We start from the raw sequence: 21,075 nt of genomic DNA, 5'->3' as shown, positions 1-21,075 counted from the left end.
GTCTCCTTTTTCGCGTATCCCCATTCCCATCAAAGGCGTGGAGTCCATTACAGGAATTTGAGCCATAGGTCATCATGGAAGATGCTTGCAGTACAACGTCAAACGTTATCTTAGTACGACTGTAGTGCCATCAGCACTGGAGGACGAAGGCCGCATGAAATCCGAAGGAATGACTCATAAGTAGAAATTTAACCCGGCAGGTCAGAGGCATCCCATTTGCCCTTCTCGGGAACGATGGGCACATTCCCGTCGTCGCTTGAATCACGACATTCCCATAAGTCAGCTGTTTGATGAAAGATGAAGAAAAGGCACCACGTTTTCCTTGACGTGTCCTTCTATGCTTAAATTGCCTAGTAGAGGAGGTGGTCTTCCCTCACACAACCGGCGATGATGGAATGTGTCAACGGGCAGATGTTCGTAGTCTAGGAGGATACTGGTAGAACTGGCTAGCAGGCGAAGTGACGCGCGGCAGCAGAGGCAAGTCTTCATCGCCGTCTGTGACAGGAGGAGATAGGCCGTCACAGGTGCCCGACTGCCTGAACACCGAGTCATCTGTGCGAGAGCATATGTTCTGGGTGAGGTCGCGATGCGCAGGGAAGTTCGGTTCACGACGTCCGGTGCGGTCACCGCTGCTTTCTTCAGGGCGATGGGGTTGAGGTTGGCACTGTGCGCCAGGGTGCTGTGAGAAGAGTGGCGGTGTTTGCCGTCTCAAGGGAAAGGGTGGGGTGATGAATGCGCGACTACCGCAAATGGCAGGCAAGCTCGAGACTCTACTGAGAGGCCGGCAGGGGAAAAGCTGATGGTAAAGGCACCGAGAGACAAGCTCAAACGAGGGCGGACAACAAAATCTGAATGGAACGCCAGGGAGCGGTGGACGTTGCGATTTAGGGCCTCGCTGGTGTGGTGGCTCGCTTGCGCAGTTGGAGGGACGATGCCAGGGCTGTGTGCACTTTCTGTTCTTGCCGATGTTCTTTGGTGACGAGGTTATGTAAAGGATGGTACGGGAATGTAATGCTGTAAAGGTGGAACAGTCTCGACGGCGTCAGGTTGCGTGTTCTACTACGTCCGGTTCACCAAATAGGAGATGGTGTTCCTCCACACGGGTCCTGATCGGCAATGACGGAATGTCCCAGCGGGCAGTTGTTCGTGGCCTCACGTTAAGACTTTGCCGCTAGCGAGTCTTCTTCTTCTGCATGGTGTGGCACACAACCGAAGGCTAGGTCACGTGTCAATGGTTCGGTGAAAGTGAGGATGAAGGTGATACTAGAACTGGACCTCGATCTTGAACTTTCATAGCGATACTTACAGTTATATTTAAAGTTCGCGCGCTCCAAAGTCCCTTTGGCACGCTCACGCAAGAGCTCGTGGCGAAGTGATGCGTGGAAGTGGGAAGTGGCGCGTTACGGGATAACGACAAGTTGAAGACTGGCTAGCAGGCGAAGTGGCGCTAATGCGCGCGGGAGCAGAGGCTGTGCCGCCATTTAGATCAGAAGGTCCTCTGTAAAGATGGCCGATCGCCTTCAACAAACGGGTGATAAAATTAAATTTGTATACGTTTCACGCAATATACGAGGGTCATTCCTAACAACTTCAACTTCTTTCCTAAATAGTTCCTCTTTTACGTAAAAGCGTTTGATTTTTGTTTTTATTGTTTTTTCCCTTAAAAAAAGCCAGTGGTCCCGATACGGAACTACATCCCTGCACCCCAACAAAGCACCTCAAGGGCGCAAGTTGTTCACATCAGTTGCATCTTTTGCCCCTACTGCTACTCCAAGGACACAGACACCAACACATTTTAAACGAACACAAAGGGGCAGCACCTTACATTTCAGCATGCGATACACTCGACTAAAATTAAAGATTTCATGGCACCCCGCTACATTCGGCCACATCTGCATAACCATCACCGTCCTCGGGCGCACGAATGAGCGCGTACCCCACGGCGTACCCTTTGTGCAACGCCAGTGATGAGGACGGTGCCCAGACTCTTCAAAATATTTGCTGCTCTCGTCCTCATGGCTGTTATACGTAGCGTTTCTAACAACAAAGAGAGACAAGCGTATGAGTATGTATCGTGACTGCAATTAGAAAACTAGACTGCATACTAGTTACAGGAGGGCCGTTTCGAACAGATGTGCGTGGGACCCCTCTGGTGGTCGCTCGAGTCAAAACCGCCATTACTTCCTGTCCACCACGTAATCTTCTCAAATTTCGGTCTTACAACGCTCGTTTCTCGCGCTGCCCTCCGCGCTTTTTTTGCTTTTCGGAAGTAGGGGAAGGGTGGCAAGATGAGACAAATTTGCAATTGAATACGGAATTTTTATTTCTCGTGTTAAAAAAACTAGTACAGTCGACCCCCGTTTATCCGGACTTCATTTATCCGGATCCCGCGGTATCCGGACAAAAGGCACGGGAACGGATTTTCCTCCATGTATTTTGTTCTCGTTTATCCGGACTTCAGCTTCCGGACTCGGACAAGAATTCCTGGGAACGAAAGTCGAAAATTCTTGTAATCCAGCTTCAGTTATCCGGACTACCGGGAGTAAGAGGAGACGCTGACCCCGCTTCGTCACCCTTTTCGCTGTGTTGGGGATATTCCCGTCACACGTCAGGGACCTACATTCCTCTGTAGGGGAGACAACCGTGCACGATGACCCCCTTTTCAATTGTGTGCGTTGGGTCACGTTGACCAGTCGAGTCATTTGGAAATATCTCGAGCAACTGTCCGGTTCTAAAGGGGAAAACTCCAACCCGAGGGCCTGCTGCTTACGGCACGTTGGCCAATGAAGACATTCCCCTAGTTGACCTGCGATCCCTGATGCAGAGGCTCACTGCGACTGCTGTAGATGATGCTGCGGTTTCTGACTACGTTGACGTTGATAAGGATGATGACGCGTGTGCAGCTATGATGACGGTGTGATTGCTGCTGTTGCCTCCGATGATGTGCAGCAAGACGGTGCCGATGACGCCAGTGAGAAACAAGGCTCCGACATTGAAACTTTGCGTCCGCACTGACATTTTTCGAGCAGCGCAACAGCGTGGCTCAACTCTATGCAATTAGCTAAAGTTTGCAGGAATCGAGTGCCTACACTACTATGTAACAGCCGATATTGACGAGATTTCTGTGTTTTAATTAAACCTTGCTCTGTAGGACGTTTCTATATGGTCGTTTCATTTATCCGGATGCCCCGGTATCCGGACGATTTCGCCGGGAACGGCACCGTCCGGATAAACGGGGGTCGACTGTAATAGACACATTCCGAGAGGTCTACAGCTTCTGATCTATAAATCAGAATGGATGTAGCCGGTTCTAAAATAAACACAGAACAAAATATTCAAAAATGCAGATTGTCTCACCTTGCCCCAGACCTCGGGGCAAGGCGAGACATCGGGTGGGGCAAGGTGAGCCACGCCGTGGTAATGAACTATATAAATTAGTTTTTTGCAATTCAAGAACCTTCACAGCCCCCTTGGGAACACCGCCCACGTGATGCGCAGTAAAACCACAGAGAACACGGTGCTATTTCCCTCCATCGTCATTTGCAAACAAGATGCCGCCAGGCTGATGTGTCGTTGTCTTCTGAGTGCGCTTCTGCTTTGCTGGAAATATCCCAGGAAACAGGAAAATTTGCTGGGAAATACCAGGACACTACTAGCAACTACTAGGGAATGGGAAATACAAGGACACACTCTGAAATACTAGGGACAAGCATAAAGCTACCTAATAGTGGACTTATCAGTTTCTAAATTACATGAAATTTAAGTTGCATTAACCTTAAATTGCATTAAATTGTCGCGCGTTGTCCCGTGCATATCATCGGATTCATTATTCTGTTAAACACCGGATAACCAAGAATGCCATATTTTGCATATATCAAGATGAATGCATAAAGAAATAGGATGTGAACTTACATTGATAGAATAATCCTGCGAGACGCCACCGCACAGATGACAACCAAAAGGACTACATAAAATCGCGTCTTTTTTGCGGGTCTTTACATGCCGGACAGGAGACACCTGTTTTCTTGAACGCAAACACCAATCCGGATAATACTCATGTGCAATAAAGCGGACATGCAGAGCGACCTATGAGTAGAGTTTTAAGCGCGTGGAGCAACGCGTCTCTGCGAGAGGCGGTGTGGAACCCAAAGGCCCGGATTCTCGGTTCGCCCTCAGTGTTAAGTGCACGCGAAGGGGCCCTTCTGTCCATGCTTCGTGAATGGACGAAAGGGTCCCTGCGCGTGCACTTAACCCTCAGGGCGGAGCGAAAATCCGGGCCAAAATGTCGCGTCTTGCCCCGTGTTTTACCCTGCCCCATTCATGGCGACACAGGTAGTACGACTGGCTAGAAACCCTCGCAGACAGGTCTGACAGGAACATAAACGCCAGGCAGCAGGGATGGCTGTTCCTATTCACTAAAGCATGGGCGGATCCACGATTTTTCTGAAAGGGGGGTCCAGCCTTTGCAAGCATGGTAGATACACGATCTAGGTCAATTAAACACTATGTGAAGACAGAAATTGAGGAGGGGCTCTGGACATCCTGAACCCCCCTCTAGATCCGCTCCTGCACTAACGTGGGCTTGCTTGGTTGGTGGACCTTGTGGTGCGTTACGACGTTTCTTGGGACGCAGAATCGTGGGCAGAGCATGGTCTATGGACATCTCTTCTGTATAGTTTCTGAGCTGACTGCGGCCCCCCGCAGAACCTGTCGCGTCTCACAGTTTGGAAAACATTGCTGTACGTGGCGCAGTCAACCTTCGATCTATGAACTCTTCATTTTACGATTTTCTGCGCTTTATGAATGGTGCCCTCAGGGACAAAGTGGTGGTGGTAGCGGTGAAAGGAGGTGGGCTACGTCACGACTGACGCCCTGGGTCGACGTCTAAGGGAACGGTGTGGAACGACATATGTATGAAAGCGTGTGAGGAAAACCCAGGAAAAACCCTAGACAGCACAGACGGCAGCGGGATTCGAACCCGGGTACCTCCCAGTCTCGACATGACAGGGCCAATAGACCTCTACCCGAGAAACGTCATCATGACGTTGGTAGACACACCGAAACCAAAACAGATCGGAAGGGGAGAGCTGGGTTCCACGAATGGGCAATTGTTCCCTGCCTCCAATTGAAAGAAAAGTAGGACCGAAGGTCGCGTCCTTTTCAGAGACCATCGTAATCCCCTCAAGACCTTTGCCTTCTTCAGAAGAAGGGCAGACTCTGCCCGAAAGCTCACGTATTAAATAGTTACTCTGACTTCGTGCTTCATTCTTTCGATATTATTTTTCTTTACGATGCTACACTAACTACATTTAGAATCTTTAAAAACATGCGATCCTACTTTTTTTCCCAAAAGAAATGAGATATGTACTGCTCTCACACATGTACATCGCAGTACCTGCAGCATATTTTCAAGGAGGTAAAACATGTATTTCAACATTCGTCCAATTTTTTGTAGACATAAAAAGAAAAAAGGAAGGCAATACAGCATATACCTTTAAAAATATTCTCAAACTATCTTATGCATGTGCCCAGCTCTTGAAATGGCAAAGGTGAATCACACATCACAAAATACTGCAAGTTTATTTGACACAAGCACACATGAAATGCAAATGTTACTGTCAAGTGAGTATGTGTAAAAAGTTATTACACTGCAAAGGCTCAATACCTAGACAGAAAAAAAAAAGAAAAACCCGAAGCTTTACAGAGAGCCCCAAAGGTAGTGCCCTCAAGATGGCTATGAAATAAATTAAATGCGCATTTAATGACGAAAAATGACCCTGACAAAATTTACATTAGCCCACCACAAAGTGTACTTTGGGGCTCCAAGGTAATAGAACGAGTTACACATTTTTTGTTACTACTAACTTACACCCGAGTCTGAGGGAAGAGATGACTGTATTGCCTCTCCGCAACGTGGACAGCTGTGTACAGAGAGGAGCCTATATTTCCGGCCGTTAACAATTAGCAGTTCAAAAGCACGACGACTCCTCTGACGTAAAGCTACAGCCCTCGCACGGATTGCACATTGTCAAGGTCTCTTGGCTGTCCGCCAACTGCGTCTCGTTTGCCGCGCCCTCCGGCAGGATGGGGTCCCCAGCGGTGGAGACCCAGCGCTGATACGAGCTCTCGACGTCCGACTGCGTGTTCCGCTGCACCATGAAGCCCGCATCGACTGCAAACCCGCTTGCAACATCTGTCCAAGAATACTCGAGGGTCGATGCGTCCGAGTCGGCCTTCGACTGAGCTACAAGCTGTAGCGCTAGGCCCTCTGGTTCCGAAAGCGGCTTGCCCGCCGTTGTTGCTTTTGTCGCCGGCACGGCCACGCTGAATTCCTCGAGCGTGTTGGCAAACCCTTGGTCCATCGGCAGACTTCCCAGAAGGTTTTCCTTCTCGTCATCGTCCTCAGTCACGGTACTCGGGGGCACCATGTGGTCGTCCGGGTTGACGTCGCAATCTTCGCTTCTCCAGGCCTTCGGCGAAGGCGAGCAGGAGAACGCAGCGCTGTTCTGCAATGCACTACGTTTCACTGGGAGGCTGGTAGATCTTCCCAGCTTCCTCGGTGGTGCCAGGAGCCGTTTGGAAGTGCCCTGCTTCACAACCTTAATGTGCTTCACATCCGACACGCAGCCGCAGTACGTGGACTGTGTCACGACGTTTGAATTGTCCGTCTTAACCGACAGCACGCGCAGTCTGTTGTCACCCGAGCTGTTCGGCAGGGGCGTGTGACCGCTCGAACACCCCAATGGCAGGCCACAGCTTCCAGTGGCACTGCACGACAGCGAAGCAATGAGCTGACCAAGCGCCGTGAAGTTTGCCGTGGTCTGCATGAATGCCTGGTGTGCGTTTGATTCCAAGTGCTAAAGACAGAGAGGGGGGGGGGGGGGAAAGGATATTTTTCTCTCTGCATTATTATTACTCATCCCCCAACAGGACAGTCCTAAGCATTATGGTACCGTTATCTTCTTACCTTTCTAAGGCATGTGTAGGAGCAGCTGCATATTTCACAGTTGTACTTCTTTTGCTCCACGACTCTGGCCTTCGGTGGCTCCTTAGGTGGCAGTCGTGCAGCGTCAAGACTGAAAAGTAACAAATTGAGACGTTCACACTTTGGGGCTCCCTGGTCTCTACGTTCTGCAGCGCTGAACATATCCTGATAGGATAGTGCTCATCAAGGATCTTCCACCACACAGTTTCGCACTTATCTACGAAAATAATGCCCCATACGGTCTATCCTGAATGTTACGGGCATGAGCTCCCCAGAAAACAAGGTGTGGGCCACCCGGTAATTTTGGAGAACTAAGGGACTCTGGCTAGCATCTGCCAGGACAGTGAATTCTAGTGAAATAAGTGAATTCACCGAAAATCTAGGGTCCTCTCTCACTTGGATCATATTAAAGGGGTGAAAAAGGAAAACCTCGTACTGAGAACAAGAAATTCAGCATAAATTACAGGTTCTGTGTGAAGTCTGGCCCTAATAATTACATTACAATTACAATCCTTTTCTGCCGCTTGCTATGGAAGCTATACCACCAAACAGCTATGGCAAGCATACTCAGGACAACGACTTTTCACTGCAAGTACGCTGCCCAGTTGCTTTGCAGGACTCGGCTGTATAGGTGGAGCACAAACTGTTGTAGCTGGAGGTCTGTCTATTTCAATGTCTGGCCACCGCTTCAGACTTCTACACAAAGGTTTGTACAAGCTGAAAAAAAAAGGAGGTAGCACGTGTGAGCACTACTGCGCCGACAATGCAAGAAGCTTTGGAACCTCACCAGCTATTATCTTCCACCTTGACAAAAGGGGGTAATAACCTCTGTGGTGTGTCATTTCTTGCCTTTGCTTTGAAATGTTCCTGGTGAAATACAACAAAATATTAAAACTCTCAGACTTCTGTGTCAAAAGGTGTCACATGATATCGGAAAGCTGTACCTTTCCAACTTTAGAATCAGGAAAGAGACAGTTCTGCTTCAACTGCTGGATCCACATAAGCACATTCTTTACAAACAGCACTTTGATCTGCCACTGGTGACATAGTTCTAGGATATCTGTCGGACCAGGCTGCAGAGAATGAACAAAAAATGGACGTGTTGCATGTGACAAAATGTACGCTAGTATTTTAAAAATTACCTTTGGCTTCACCACACGATCGAGCAAAGACTGTGCCCGGGCCTGAAAGTAATTTACAATCAAAAGAATCTTAAAAAGTACCAAGTACCAATCTCGACTACCGACTGCCCGAGATTAATATGGTGGGTGGTTCTGGTCTGCACTTTCTTTTGTGTGTTCACGGAGTGAGACAGATAGAGGGGCAAGTAAAACGTCTGGATGCAAGAAACTTACCGTACGAAGATTGGTCTTCAGCTCGGGACTCGGAGAAGCTGAGGTGCCTGGTGACTCAACCAGAAAGCTATACAAAAGATGCGGGATTAAAATTAAAAAAGAGCATGATATCAGACGCAGGTAAAGCATGAAGCTTACCCGCTTGAAAATGGTGGACTGGTCGTAGGTCCACTGGAGTCCACAGAGTTGGGTTTCTGAGCTGTCGGCACATTCTTGTAGTCGGGTCTGTCTGTGATGACGTACGCTATTTCTCGGCCGAAAAAGGGCTCTACAAGCTGAAATTTTCATATTCATTAAACGTAACTGTGTTGCTGTACAACACTGCTGGTGCACGACATCACTTAGTAGTAGTATTCACACAATTTTTTTACAGCATACAGAGTAGTAGGCCCCTATAGACTACAATTTCACATTCACCTGCACAAGAATAAGTACCAAGATATGCTGAGACACAGATGCTGGATTTTAGTGCTAACTGTTAATTTACTTACAGCTCCAAGGCTCTTGAGATCACTTAAAAAGTGGTTATTTGGACGATACGTCCTGAAATCCAGATAGAACTTTTTGTTTTCAAGCGGCTTGTAGCTCTCCAGTGCTGTGCCCCGCCGCTTGTTCATTGTCCTGCGAAGCAGTATTTAGATTCCAAATAAAAGGATTATCCCTCTTTGCAAGCCCTTTACTCCAGATTCTTACCACTTTAAAGATGATCAACCAGGACACCAATACTGCCACCACTGACTCTGTCGGCGTTCACCGCACTGCACTTCCAGTGGTGTTCTGTCGCAAAACACTTCCTTTAGCACATCCAAATAGCATTTTCTCGTTGGACAATCCTCGTGCAAGCTTACTATCAATGTAGATAGGGATATATTGGAGATGTAGATTGAATATAAGATGTGAATATCCCTCAGAAGGTTACGCATTGAGGTCACGAAGTTTGGCGCCAACGTCACGAATGTTGGTTACATGCGTTCATTTTGCACGGGACGATCAGCACAGATGCGTGCAACGAAGATCGAATGTTCGTAGAACATTCTTCGAAGGAACAGACTAGACATACACGTATACAAAGGCCACGGTGCACTCGTTCGACGCGTAGGCATCCCTAATTCACATAGCGAGGTGATAACATTCCTATGTTTGAACCCGCCAGTCCAGTCGAAGCCCGCGTCGGGGCGTCGGTCCACTTTCTGGTCCTCCCTTTCCACTGACTTTTGCAAGGTTTCGATTTCAATCGGCTCATCGTTTTGCGTGTAGTTCTAAAAGACAATACGAACTCCGAAGTTTTCGTCACAATATATAGTGTACAAAATTGGCAATACTTTACAAAAGGAAAGGTTCCATATAACGAAGTGGTACACAGCGGTCATGCCCAGTACAAGGGAGTCCGACTTTGGCTAGAATGAACTTTTCGTCCGATAACACTGGGTAGCGGCATGTCGGCTTGTTCGTAACTTTTGTAGTAACTTTGTCGTTTGTATTGCGTAGGGAACCACAGTAAGTGTTCATTGTGGAAGTTTCTCACCCGATGGGTTGATATCTGTAGAGCGGCAAATACGGCACGCAGGATACGCTTCACACATTGTGTGCCCTTGGATAGTGAAACTCGAGGCGCCGGAATTGCTTGGTTCGGGCGAGCTCTCTTCACCGCTACGTTTCGAGTGCAACACATTTTTTATGTACTGCCATTACATCTAGCGATAGAAAAATTATGCCATATTTTCCGCTAAACATAAATCGAATGACGTCTGCCTGCATATTTAGTTCAACCGCGTCCTGAGCATCAAAGATACCTACTCGCACAATCACCGCGTGTTATTACAAGCGTTGTTTTACGCACAGAGTAGAGTGCTGCAAATCTTGATACTGTCATGTTCTCTCCTGTGTCTCGACGTGTCCTTCCTACATTTCTGCTCTGTCCTAACACAACCAATAGGTATAAACATGGATGCCGATCTTTATGACGAGTTTGGAAATTATATTGGGCCTGACTTGGAAAGCGACTCTGAGGAAGAGGACGATGAACGATATGATCGTCAAGCAACAGAACAGCAAGAATTTCAGGAGGTAATCAGTGTGCAACGCATGCCATGTAATTAGTTATTTATTTACTAGAAAAACGGATTGTTATGAATTGCTTCACAGGATGAGGACATGGATGGAGGCGGAGATGATGAAGATGCGGGCGATATGCAAGTTGTACTCCATGAAGATAAGAAATATTACCCTTCTGCTATTGAAGTGTACGGTCCTGATGTTGAAACCATAGTTCAAGAGGAAGATGCCCAGCCACTAACAGGTGCTCACAAACAAGACCTATGATATTGTTACAAATGTAGAATATCTTCGATGAAAGATGAAAGTCTCTTGTAGAATATCTTACTTGACTGCATGTCATATTCAGTAGTGGACAAACTGGTGCATGTGCAGGTCAGCTATCACTGTGTCATTTGCATTGCATCAGGAATCACAACATGGGCTGACAATGCTACTTGTACACTTGTTAAGAACTTTATTCAAAGGACATTCAAAGTGCATTAAAGGGGTCATGATACTTCAATTCACAAAGGCACACCTTGCACATTACAGTACACAAAATACTACAAGAACACAGAAAATAATGTAAAAAAATCACATCCTTATGTACACATTGTCATTATGCAGAAACAGACTGTTGTGTTACTGACAAGTTAATGTTCAAGGCTCTGTCTTTTTTTTAATCTTTGACAATGGATTTTTGGTGCAATCGAATTGTGAAATGGCAATGATAGTGACTTTGTACTGCTGCGTTGGTTGCTTTGTTCTAAATGTGTGCCTCCAAACATTTCCTTTCTCAGAGCCAATCATCGCTCCTGTAAAAAAACGCAAATTTGCGCACGTTGAGCAAGATCTTCCAGAGACAACATATGATTTGGAGTAAGCACTCTGATTACATTTTCATGGTCTTAAATGAATCGCATTGTGGTTAATGCACATCATTTCACCAGGTTTCTCACCGACCTGATGGATAATTCGGAACTCATCAGAAACGTGGCTTTAGTAGGACACTTGCATCATGGAAAGGTAAATCTGTCCTGTATGACTGTGAGCGTTATGTTGTCTCGGAGTATAAGTAAGGAATAATGAGCCGTAATGCTTTGTTTTGTTGCAGACATCATTTGTTGACTGTCTAATAGAGCAGACACACCCTCACATGCGACCCAAGGAAGGCAAAAGTGTAAGCATGAATTATACCGTGCCTGTTTGTGGTCTCTTTGCACTGTTCCTAATATTTGCATTTTTACGTGTACGCTTTGCAGCTCAGATACACAGACACGTTATACACAGAGCAGGAGGTAAGCAGGACATAAACCATCATATTTCAAATATAGTTAGTTTTGGGAGATAGCGAATCCCCCGATCCATTTTGTAAAGGTTTGTTATTGATTACAGAGAGGAGTGAGCATCAAGGCCAGCCCGGTCACATTGCTGCTTCAAGATTTGAAGCAGAAATCCTTCGTTATCAATGTCTATGATACACCAGGTAACCTTTAAGAATGCTCAAGAAATATTTTTTTTTTTCTCTGCCACTAAAGTGTTAGTGAAAGTCGCACCTTCACATGCTATTTTGGGTGCACATTCAAAATGCATTAAACGGTTCATGGTGCTTCAACTTACGAAGGTACACCTTGCGCATTACAGGACACAAAATACTGTAAAAACATAGAAAATAATGTAAAAAATAAGCAGTTTCCTTCCTTCCTTCCACAAATAGGGAAACACAACTTGTCATGAATGCAAAATTGATACAGCAAAGATTCCAACACTACAACAGTGCAGATAAAAAAGCTTTGGTCCCGATTGACATATTCCACTTTCTACTTGGCAGGGCATGTGAACTTCTCTGACGAAGTAACAGCAGCGATACGTTTGTGTGACGGTGTTGTGCTGTTTATAGACGCAGCCGAAGGAGTGAGTAACGTTTGTATTTGTTCCCCCCCCACTTTCATCCTTGTCATAATGTATTGTCCTGATTTGAGTTTTCATTTTGCATGCTTTTATTCACCATTCCAGGTATGCTTGAACACTGAACAACTCCTGAAGCATGCTGTGCAGGAAAAACTTGCTATTTGTATCTGCATAAATAAAATAGACAGGCTTGTCTTGGAATTGAAACTACCACCTCAGGATGCCTACTACAAGCTGAGGAACATCATCGAAGAAGTTAATTCTCTCATAACGTAAGTTTCATGTTGTTCTAGTTTTTCTTTCTTTAAAAGTATGGTTTTTAATCCTTGGTGTACGCAATATTAAACTGCCAGAAACTTCACAAAACTTCTTCACAAGGAATGAATAATGAGGACCTACCGGCAGCAGTTCGTAAATTGACGTATTCTTTGCAGGTTGTACTCTGAAGACCCACAGCAACAGCAGGTGTCGCCCCTTCTGGGCAACGTCTGCTTTGCTAGCTCTTTCTACAGCCTCTGCTTCACGCTGCGTTCTTTTGCCGCTATGTATGCCCATACGTACGGCGGTGTCAACGTTGGAGAGTTTGCTCGGCGCCTTTGGGGTGACATCTATTTCAACAGCAAAACGTAAGAATTATTTCCGTAATGCTCTCGTTGTCGCTGCTACAAGCGCTCTAGGGGAGCATGTAATTCATCGTGTGGACAGCAAAATAAGTGCTCCTTCTATGAATTGATGCAGCCGGAAGTTCACCAAAAAGTCACCCCACAGCTCAGCTCAGCGGAGCTTCGTTGAGTTCATTCTCGAGCCTTTGTACAAGCTGTTTGCTCAGGTATGTCAGTGTATACGTGTAGTTCATCCCGATTCTTTTTGTGCCCTGAAGCAACTATGGGGTCACGCTGTACAGGTGATTCATATCAAATGCACATGTCATAATACAATTATCATACACTAATACATATTATTATAATAATATATCGTTTATTAATTACTACCTTTATATAATTAGATATATAAATTTACATATAAATAAATATATTTAATTACATAAAAATAATAATAAGTATATATATATTATACATTATATATTATTAATTATATAAATACATCATAATTACATATAATACAATTATCGTATTTAATTGTGTTAAAATCGTGTCAAATGCGGAATTTGTCTTGCAGGTTGTTGGAGACGTTGACGAAGGCCTGCCAAAGTTGCTAGATGAATTGGGCATCAAGCTGTCCAAAACAGAAATGAAACTGAACGTTCGTCCACTTCTTCGTCTCATTTGCTCGCGCTTTGTTGGAGAGTTTACAGGTCAGTGTGACAGCACAGCACAGACTGTTATGGTAACTCGAGAGTTTTTGTAATATCTGTGGAGCCGTCGTCTTGCAGGGTTCGTGGATATGTGTGTCAGTCACATCCCACCTCCGGCACATGTCTCGAAACAGAAAATTGAGTACGTCTACACAGGCCCTTTGGATTCCGAGTTGGGAGAGGCTATGCTGAACTGTGATCCCGAGGTGAGAATACTACATCAAAAAATGGCGCTGTAAGTGATAGATGTGGGACCTAATTGTGTTTCCGTTATCATCAGGGGCCCCTCATAGTGCATACCACGAAACAATACTCTACCCATGACGCAACAAGCTTTCACGTGTTTGGCCGGGTGATGAGCGGAACGCTGCACGCTAACCAGGACGTTAGGGTGTTGGGAGAGAATTACACATCAACTGACGAAGAAGACTCTCGAGTTCTTTCCTGCGGAAGGCTCTGGGTGTACGAATCTAGGTGGGTTCAATGCAAAGTCCTGCATGCTACTTGTTGCTGTAAAAACTAACGACGGTGGCGGTATGTGGAAATTGTGACGGCCTTTTGTGATGTCGCGTGCTTTTTTCAATCCCGATGCTTCATTTTTGAAAACATAACATTTCTGGTCCAAAGTGTTAGTTCAACTTCTGGACCGTGTTGTAATACTTGGAAAAGCCACAGCTGGAGAAGAGTATTGTGGACGTGTAACGAAAGTATAGATAGAAAGTGAGATAGTCTCTGATGATAGTGCATTATAAGAACTTTTCTGTTCAGTGGTATCTATGGTGTGATAATATAGTTGCAAAGTCATGTATCGGGGCCATAAAATCATATCCAGCAGTTTCCCCTATCTGTTAAACAGGAAACCTTTTTTTTTTATTCCATGTCATAAGGCTGAAAAAAGGTCCTCCAGTGCAATCAACGTTCGAGTTCGTTAACGTTCCTGGAAAACTTGTTCACGAATCAGGGTGCTCATGAATCGAGATTTGCAATGAAGAAGGGGAAAGTGTCCTGTCCCAGAGGGCACCGTCCATAAATTTATGATTCATAAATCGAGAGTTGACTGTACATCGTGCGATTGCCCTCCCAACCGCTTTGCATGCTTTAGAAAGCCCGTTCGTTTACAGGTACAAAGTTGAAGTGAATCGTGTGCCGGCTGGCAACTGGGTTCTGATCGAAGGCATTGACCAGCCCATAGTGAAGACCTCCACAATTGTGGATGTTGGTGCTCAGGAAGAACTTTTCATTTTCCACCCGCTGCGATTCTGCACGCATTCCGTCATCAAGATAGCCGTGGAACCCGTTAATCCTTCGGAACTGCCGAAGATGTTAGATGGTCTTCGCAAGGTTAACAAGTCGTACCCACTTGTTAACACTAAGGCAGGTGCTTCAAATCCTTTTTTTTTCTGTTGTGTTCGGTGTCTCTCTCTAACATGCCTGTGGGTGGCACCGTGAATCACAAACCTCGTATTACCTTATTGTAGGTGGAAGAGTCCGGAGAGCATGTTATTTTTGGAACAGGTGAACTTTACTTGGACTGTGTCATGCATGATCTTCGAAAGATGTACTCTGAGATAGGTGAGAGTGCTCTTTATGTACACATTTGTTTCTTGTTGTGGCTAAAAATAAATTATGCTTGCGTTAATTGGAATTTGGATAGCTTGTATTTGCAGTTAATTAATACGAGTTTCGAAATTCTGATTGACTTGCTATGGTTTTGAGTGTTTTTCAGAGCCACTGAATTGAAATAGCACTTTTGCTTGATATAATTTTAAAGAAAAATTCCTTGTGCAATGCATCTGCGGGGGGGGGGGGGGGGGGGGGGGGGGGGGGGAAGGCTTTGTGCACACTAACAACTGAACACAGGCATTGACAACATGTTTCTGGATGAATGCTATATCGGAGGTTTAGACTATTCAAGCACAGAAATTACTTCATAATTGTGGAGCAAAGCAATGTGTGATGTTGCCAACACTGTGCAGTGGCTTCGACATAGGTGTCTCCTGTGGTGCTTTTGATGTTTGTTTTGTAGAATTCTTGGTTTTATTGAGACCAGCACGTTTACCCTCAATACAGTCAAACTCCTTTACAACGAAACTCAGGGGACAGCAACAAAAATTTGCAGTAAAGGTATTTTCGTTAAAAAGGATGTCCATTATTTGACCTATAGGGCTCCAGCGGGACCCCCAAAAAATTGCTGTTGTGGTATTTTCATTAAAAAGGTGTTCGCTATAAAGGAGTTTGACTGTACTGAAGAAAGAGATGATGCCGCATGTGTGTAGCGCAATGAGCAATCCCGTGACGTCAACAGTAGTAAATAGTATAGTAGCATATAAATACCGATTCAACACCAATTCCGACACCTGCCACCACTGATAGCGAGCATTAAAATCAATTTTATTCGTATCTTATTGATTTTCCTTTTTGCTTAACACCTTGGTGAAAACAAGTGCCTGGCTGGGTTCCAGTTTCCATGGCTGAATCCCCAGTGCAGCTAACAATGCTTTTTTCTTTCTTTCTATTTCTCTGTCTGTGTAACCTCTTATAATCAGGCTTCTACAGAGGAAGCCTTCAAAAATGTGTTTTGCATGTGTAACTATCCATACAAGTCAGAATTTAGTGTCACAACATAGAGGGCTGGGGATCTAATAATTCAAACATCTGCGGCCCTATGTGTTTGAAGTAATGCGAGCCTACTGTACCGTGAATAATATCTATATATCTATGGGTTATCTTATCTATGTCTTATCTATAAATCTGCTGACTATACATCTATATGAATATCTATAAATCAGCTACCTGTACATCTATATGAATATCCATAAATCTGCTACCTATACGAATGTCCATAAATCTGCTTTGTAGACATCAAAGTGGCTGATCCGGTCGTGTGTTTCTGCGAGACTGTGGTTGAAACGTCATCGCTGAAGTGTTTTGCTGAAACACCAAACAAAAGGCGAGATATCTATATTTAACTGCTAAACTTATTAACTGCCTAAATATAACTCACATTTTTTTCATCATCAAAGGAACAAGATAACAATGATCGCAGAGCCTCTGGAGAAAGGCTTAGCGGAAGACATTGAGAATGAAGTTGTGCAGATCTCGTGGAACCGCAAACGTTTGGGCGAGTTCTTCCAGACAAAATACGATTGGGATTTGCTCGCTGCCCGTTCTATCTGGGCCTTTGGGCCAGATGCTACTGGACCCAATATTCTTGTGGATGATACTCTGCCATCTGAGGTGAATTCCCTGTTCAGTACCTAGCAAGTGCTTTTCAAACCCTACCATATTTACTCACAGAATTATTGCACATTTTTCGCCTGAAAATGTAGTCGTAAAGGGGGTTGTTTAATGAAAGAGGAAAAAAGGACCAATACATACAAAATGCACATGCAGTTTCAACAATCCTGTCATTGGTGTCACTTGAGTCGTGTACCTGCCTGATCAAGTTCCTTTTGTGTCTGTGTGTGTGTGCTGTCGTGACTAGGGTCTGAGATTGTCGCGAAATATTCTTTGCAAAATTCGGGGGGGGGGGGGTAAAAATCGGGTGGAAAACAGCAGCATCCAATTCGGGTGTAAAATTTCTGGAATTACATGATACAGGTAAAAATCGGGTTTATCAGGCCTGCTATACATATCACGAATTTAAAAAGAAAACAGCTTCCAAACTCAGCAATAACACTGTCTGCGACAAAACGATGACTACGTTAAAAGCTCTGTGGCAGTCCAAACCTGCATTGAATGGAATGGTAATTCAAATCTGCATGGTAATGCAAACCTGCACATGGATTAAAGTACTGCTTCACCTAACATGACGCTCTTATAAGTCTTCACGTGAGAAACGCTTTCGTTTTCGCGTCGAAGTAGGAGAAACGAGCTTGGAATTTCCGTTACGTTCGGCGATCCATCGGCAATTCTGTTTATTTTTCTCCTGACTCCTTTCTTGACAGAACTATCGAGACTGCTACTAAGTTGCTGGGCGTTGTTTCGGCCACGGGACGGCACAGCCGTGCAGCCATCCCGAACGGGCGCGACAGACGCGGAACTGCCGGAAGCCACTCGCGCCGCGACGTTTTTCCGACGATTTGACGACGCGCGCGCTCGGCGCGCGTGTGACCTGGGAAAACTAATTTTTTTAACGCGCGCAGAGACTGAACGACGGAATTCGCTACTGATATTTGCACGCGAACGCTTGTTGTCGAACGAACGTGACAACGTTGGCACGCGTCACTCGCTCTGTCCGTACCCCATGCGCTTCGGGTGGCGTTCCTTCGCCGCGCGTACAACGCCACGGCGTGCACGCTACGTTTTGACGCTGGGGAAACGTCCCATGCGTTTCGCATTCATAGCTGTGGTGTCACCTCTTTCCGTCGGTGATCTCCCACTACCGCAGTCGTGCGCCGTGGTTCCGCGCCGCGCGACAAAAGGACCACCGGTTCGGGGAGAAATCGGGTTTTACCCGAATCACTAAATGTGCGGGGGGTAAATTGGGGGAAAAATCGGGTAAAACCTGAAAACCTCAGACCCTAATCATGACCCTCCTCGGAGTTTTTCACAACATTCTACCACAATGTTGGATTTCAAGCCTGTACAATCAATATTTTATGCAGTCTATGTATGGTAATGTTCCAAAGGCTACTAAGTGCCTGACCTCTCCATAAGTGAGTCACTTCCAAGTGACGCAAATGAAAAGTTTGGTGACGCTTTTGGTCTTCTGCTGAAGGTGCTGAAACAACAAGCAAATCCTCAATGTCTTGTCCTAACTGCGACAGTGTCATTCCTTTACTCTCATACCCAATGTTACCTCCTTGCTGGCATGGCATGACCATACTTCTGTTCTGCAAGATGTGAGATGCACGTTAAAGCTATGTATTCCATGTTGTTTCCCATGCGTTTGGCCATGTATCCAAGCCATGTTTCATCACTGGCAGGTAAAGATGTACCTTTGATGTACATAATAAAAGCTGTGTATGATGCGGGCCATTGTTCAAGTCAAGGTGTGCTGTGAAAGGGGAAAAAAAGGCAGTCAACTGTATGGTGTTGGGGTACATTGATAATGCAACAGTGTTATGTGAGTAAACATAGTGCAACATTCAGTGGACATTCAGGTTTCTTTACTATTGCCAAAAACAGTGTAATGAATGATTTTTACCTGACTCTATGTTTTCTATGTTTAGGTGGACAAAGGTCTGTTGAGTATGGTGAAAGATAGCATAATCCAAGGATTCCAGTGGGCAACCCGCGAAGGTCCACTCTGTGAAGAACGTATGTATACATACCTCACCCAGTGCAAGGCACATCTGGACAGTTAGCTACAAATTATGTGATTCACTTGGTTCTCCAGCTATAAGGAACTGCAAGTTTAAGATACTGGATGCAACCATTGCCAACGAGCCTATCCACCGTGGCGGCGGCCAGGTCATTCCAACTGCACGACGTGTGGCTTACTCAGCTTTCCTCATGGCCACGCCACGTCTGATGGAACCGTATTCTTTTGTGGAGGTGCAAGCACCAGCCGACTGTGTGTCCGCTGTCTACACCGTGCTTGCAAGACGGAGGTAGGTGATAGGGGTGTATAAACATTGACAAAATGAAGAATATTTGTTTTATTATATATATATTCATAAATCACTTTGTGATAGTATCAGCTTGCAGTTTGTTCCTAAGGATGCATTTATGAATCCAGTAAAACTGAAAGTCATGCATGCAATTTGTATGTCTTAACTCTTAACACGCACATGCTACTTTTTGTTCCTGGGTGTTAAATTATAAATCAGTCCCAGCAACCAACCTCATCTTCATCTCCAGTATCCTCATTTTGAGTATGTGTCCTTGGGTAAGCCCGAGCCCGTGCAGTGCTCTTGTGTCTTGTGCCCGGCATCTTGGACATTCTCTGTTTCATTCCTTCCTTGTCTGGTCATAAAGACACTGACATGCTTGCTATGCACTTACGACTACATATGGTCTGCACTGTATTTGTGCATCCTTAGATATGGGCCTTGAAATGAGGTTCTTGGCAATATTCACCATGAATACGAAAAGGAAGATGCCCTCTTCACTTGACACCACTCTTTTCTTATTCACAGAGGTCATGTCACCCAGGACGCTCCTGTTCCTGGATCACCATTGTACACAATCAAGGCTTTCCTGCCAGCCATAGATTCTTTTGGTTTTGAAACTGACCTTAGGACTCACACACAGGGCCAAGCATTCTGCATGTCCATGTTCCATCACTGGCAGGTAAAGGTGTACCTTTGATACACATAATAGAAATACTCTACAGTAAGGCACATACAATGTGTCCACCATGTTCAGTGTTGTAGAAGACATGCTTGGATGCATCAGGGACGCTTCATGCGGTAGACCTCTGTAAATGCAAAATGTTTATTAATTCAACTTTTTGCCAAGTTCAATCATGATCAAAGATACCAGTGAACATGCACGCATTTTCCGGCACCCATATTGTATAGGTGACCAGAGCTAATGTGAATGCACAACAGCAAGAAAGTGTGCAACAGTGTTCTCATGACAGAAAAGCAAGCTGAAATCGAAAATTTTTAAGTGCTGCTGCATTATCTGCATAGCCAAGCCCACTCTGCAAGCCTAAGTAATGAAGAAAACTAAGCAACATCTGTCCTCTCGCACGACAATCTGGGTCATTCTTGTTTCCTACACGCTTAACGCGGCATTTTTTGAATTCACATGCCTGAGTTTGCGCAGAGCTATGTTTTTCGCAAGAGTACAGCACATAAAGAGCATTGAAACAAATCATCAAACGATTGATTTGTGAATCTTTTTACAAAGATCGTTCCAGGAGATCCCTTGGACAAGACAATCATGATCAGACCTTTGGAGCCCCAGCCCGCTCCACATTTGGCCAGAGAGTTCATGATCAAGACACGAAGGAGAAAGGTGCGTCACGAGAACCTGCTCAGATATGACGTACCTGCAACAAGTTTTTTATTCACATAAAATTTCTTGTTTCAGGGTCTCAGCGAAGACGTCAGCATCAACAAGTTCTTCGACGACCCTATGTTGCTCGAGCTGGCACGTCAAGATGTCATGCTCTCTTATCCTCTTTAAGCCACATTCATATGTCTTGTACAGATTCTCACCATTACATTTCTGAAATGGCACAACAGTATCTGGTCATCGCACAACTTCTTTTCTGTGTCTGCTTTTGTTACTTCCTGTGTAGCTGCTTCACTATTTGAAGTTAGCAGACCATGGACTGGTGCAGTCATACTAACCTGGTCGATGCGGAACAAATGAATATTGATTTGTTCCACATCAATCATGTTAGTTTAACGTTTAAGAAACCCTCAAAGTTTCCCCTGGTTGTTTGTGTATTTAAAAAAAAGAAAATATTCATGCACACCGCAAATGTCATTCCATTACATTGCTTAATCAATGACTTCTGTCATGCTAACGCATTCTGGCAATCCTTATTGTAACGCCCTCCCCCCCCCCCCCCC

At 45.2% G+C, this 21,075-nt stretch overlaps 2 protein-coding genes across 2 annotated transcripts; one reads left to right on the top strand and one right to left on the bottom strand.

Moving 5' to 3' along the window:
- Positions 1-5,561: 5,561 nt before the first annotated feature.
- Positions 5,562-9,541, bottom strand: LOC135366864 (uncharacterized). The gene is made up of 11 exons (XM_064599815.1): positions 9,189-9,541; positions 9,034-9,117; positions 8,832-8,961; positions 8,479-8,615; positions 8,341-8,407; positions 8,128-8,169; positions 7,930-8,058; positions 7,773-7,852; positions 7,553-7,702; positions 6,968-7,076; positions 5,562-6,857 (listed from the first exon to the last, which is right to left on the bottom strand). Exons 3-11 carry the CDS (start codon positions 8,955-8,957, stop codon positions 5,970-5,972), a joined length of 1,728 nt encoding a protein of 575 aa, XP_064455885.1. The 5' UTR covers positions 8,958-8,961; positions 9,034-9,117; positions 9,189-9,541; the 3' UTR covers positions 5,562-5,969.
- Positions 9,542-9,734: 193 nt separating this feature from the next.
- LOC135366863 (116 kDa U5 small nuclear ribonucleoprotein component-like) lies at positions 9,735-20,741 on the top strand. Its single transcript, XM_064599814.1, has 24 exons — positions 9,735-9,837; positions 10,277-10,407; positions 10,486-10,639; positions 11,178-11,256; positions 11,328-11,403; positions 11,492-11,557; positions 11,640-11,675; positions 11,773-11,863; positions 12,209-12,291; positions 12,394-12,560; positions 12,723-12,914; positions 13,027-13,117; positions 13,468-13,603; positions 13,682-13,809; positions 13,884-14,077; positions 14,725-14,977; positions 15,082-15,175; positions 16,463-16,553; positions 16,627-16,840; positions 18,778-18,865; positions 18,945-19,158; positions 19,687-19,840; positions 20,405-20,512; positions 20,588-20,741. The coding sequence occupies exons 2-24, from the start codon at positions 10,285-10,287 to the stop codon at positions 20,681-20,683; spliced, it is 2,928 nt and encodes a 975-aa protein (XP_064455884.1). The 5' UTR covers positions 9,735-9,837; positions 10,277-10,284; the 3' UTR covers positions 20,684-20,741.
- Positions 20,742-21,075: the final 334 nt, after the last annotated feature.

The sequence above is a fragment of the Ornithodoros turicata genome, chromosome 8 (assembly GCF_037126465.1).
Source record: "Ornithodoros turicata isolate Travis chromosome 8, ASM3712646v1, whole genome shotgun sequence".
NCBI lineage: Eukaryota > Metazoa > Arthropoda > Arachnida > Ixodida > Argasidae > Ornithodoros > Ornithodoros turicata.
Note: the sequence above shows the minus strand (reverse complement) of the source record. Positions and strands in the feature narration are given on the sequence as shown.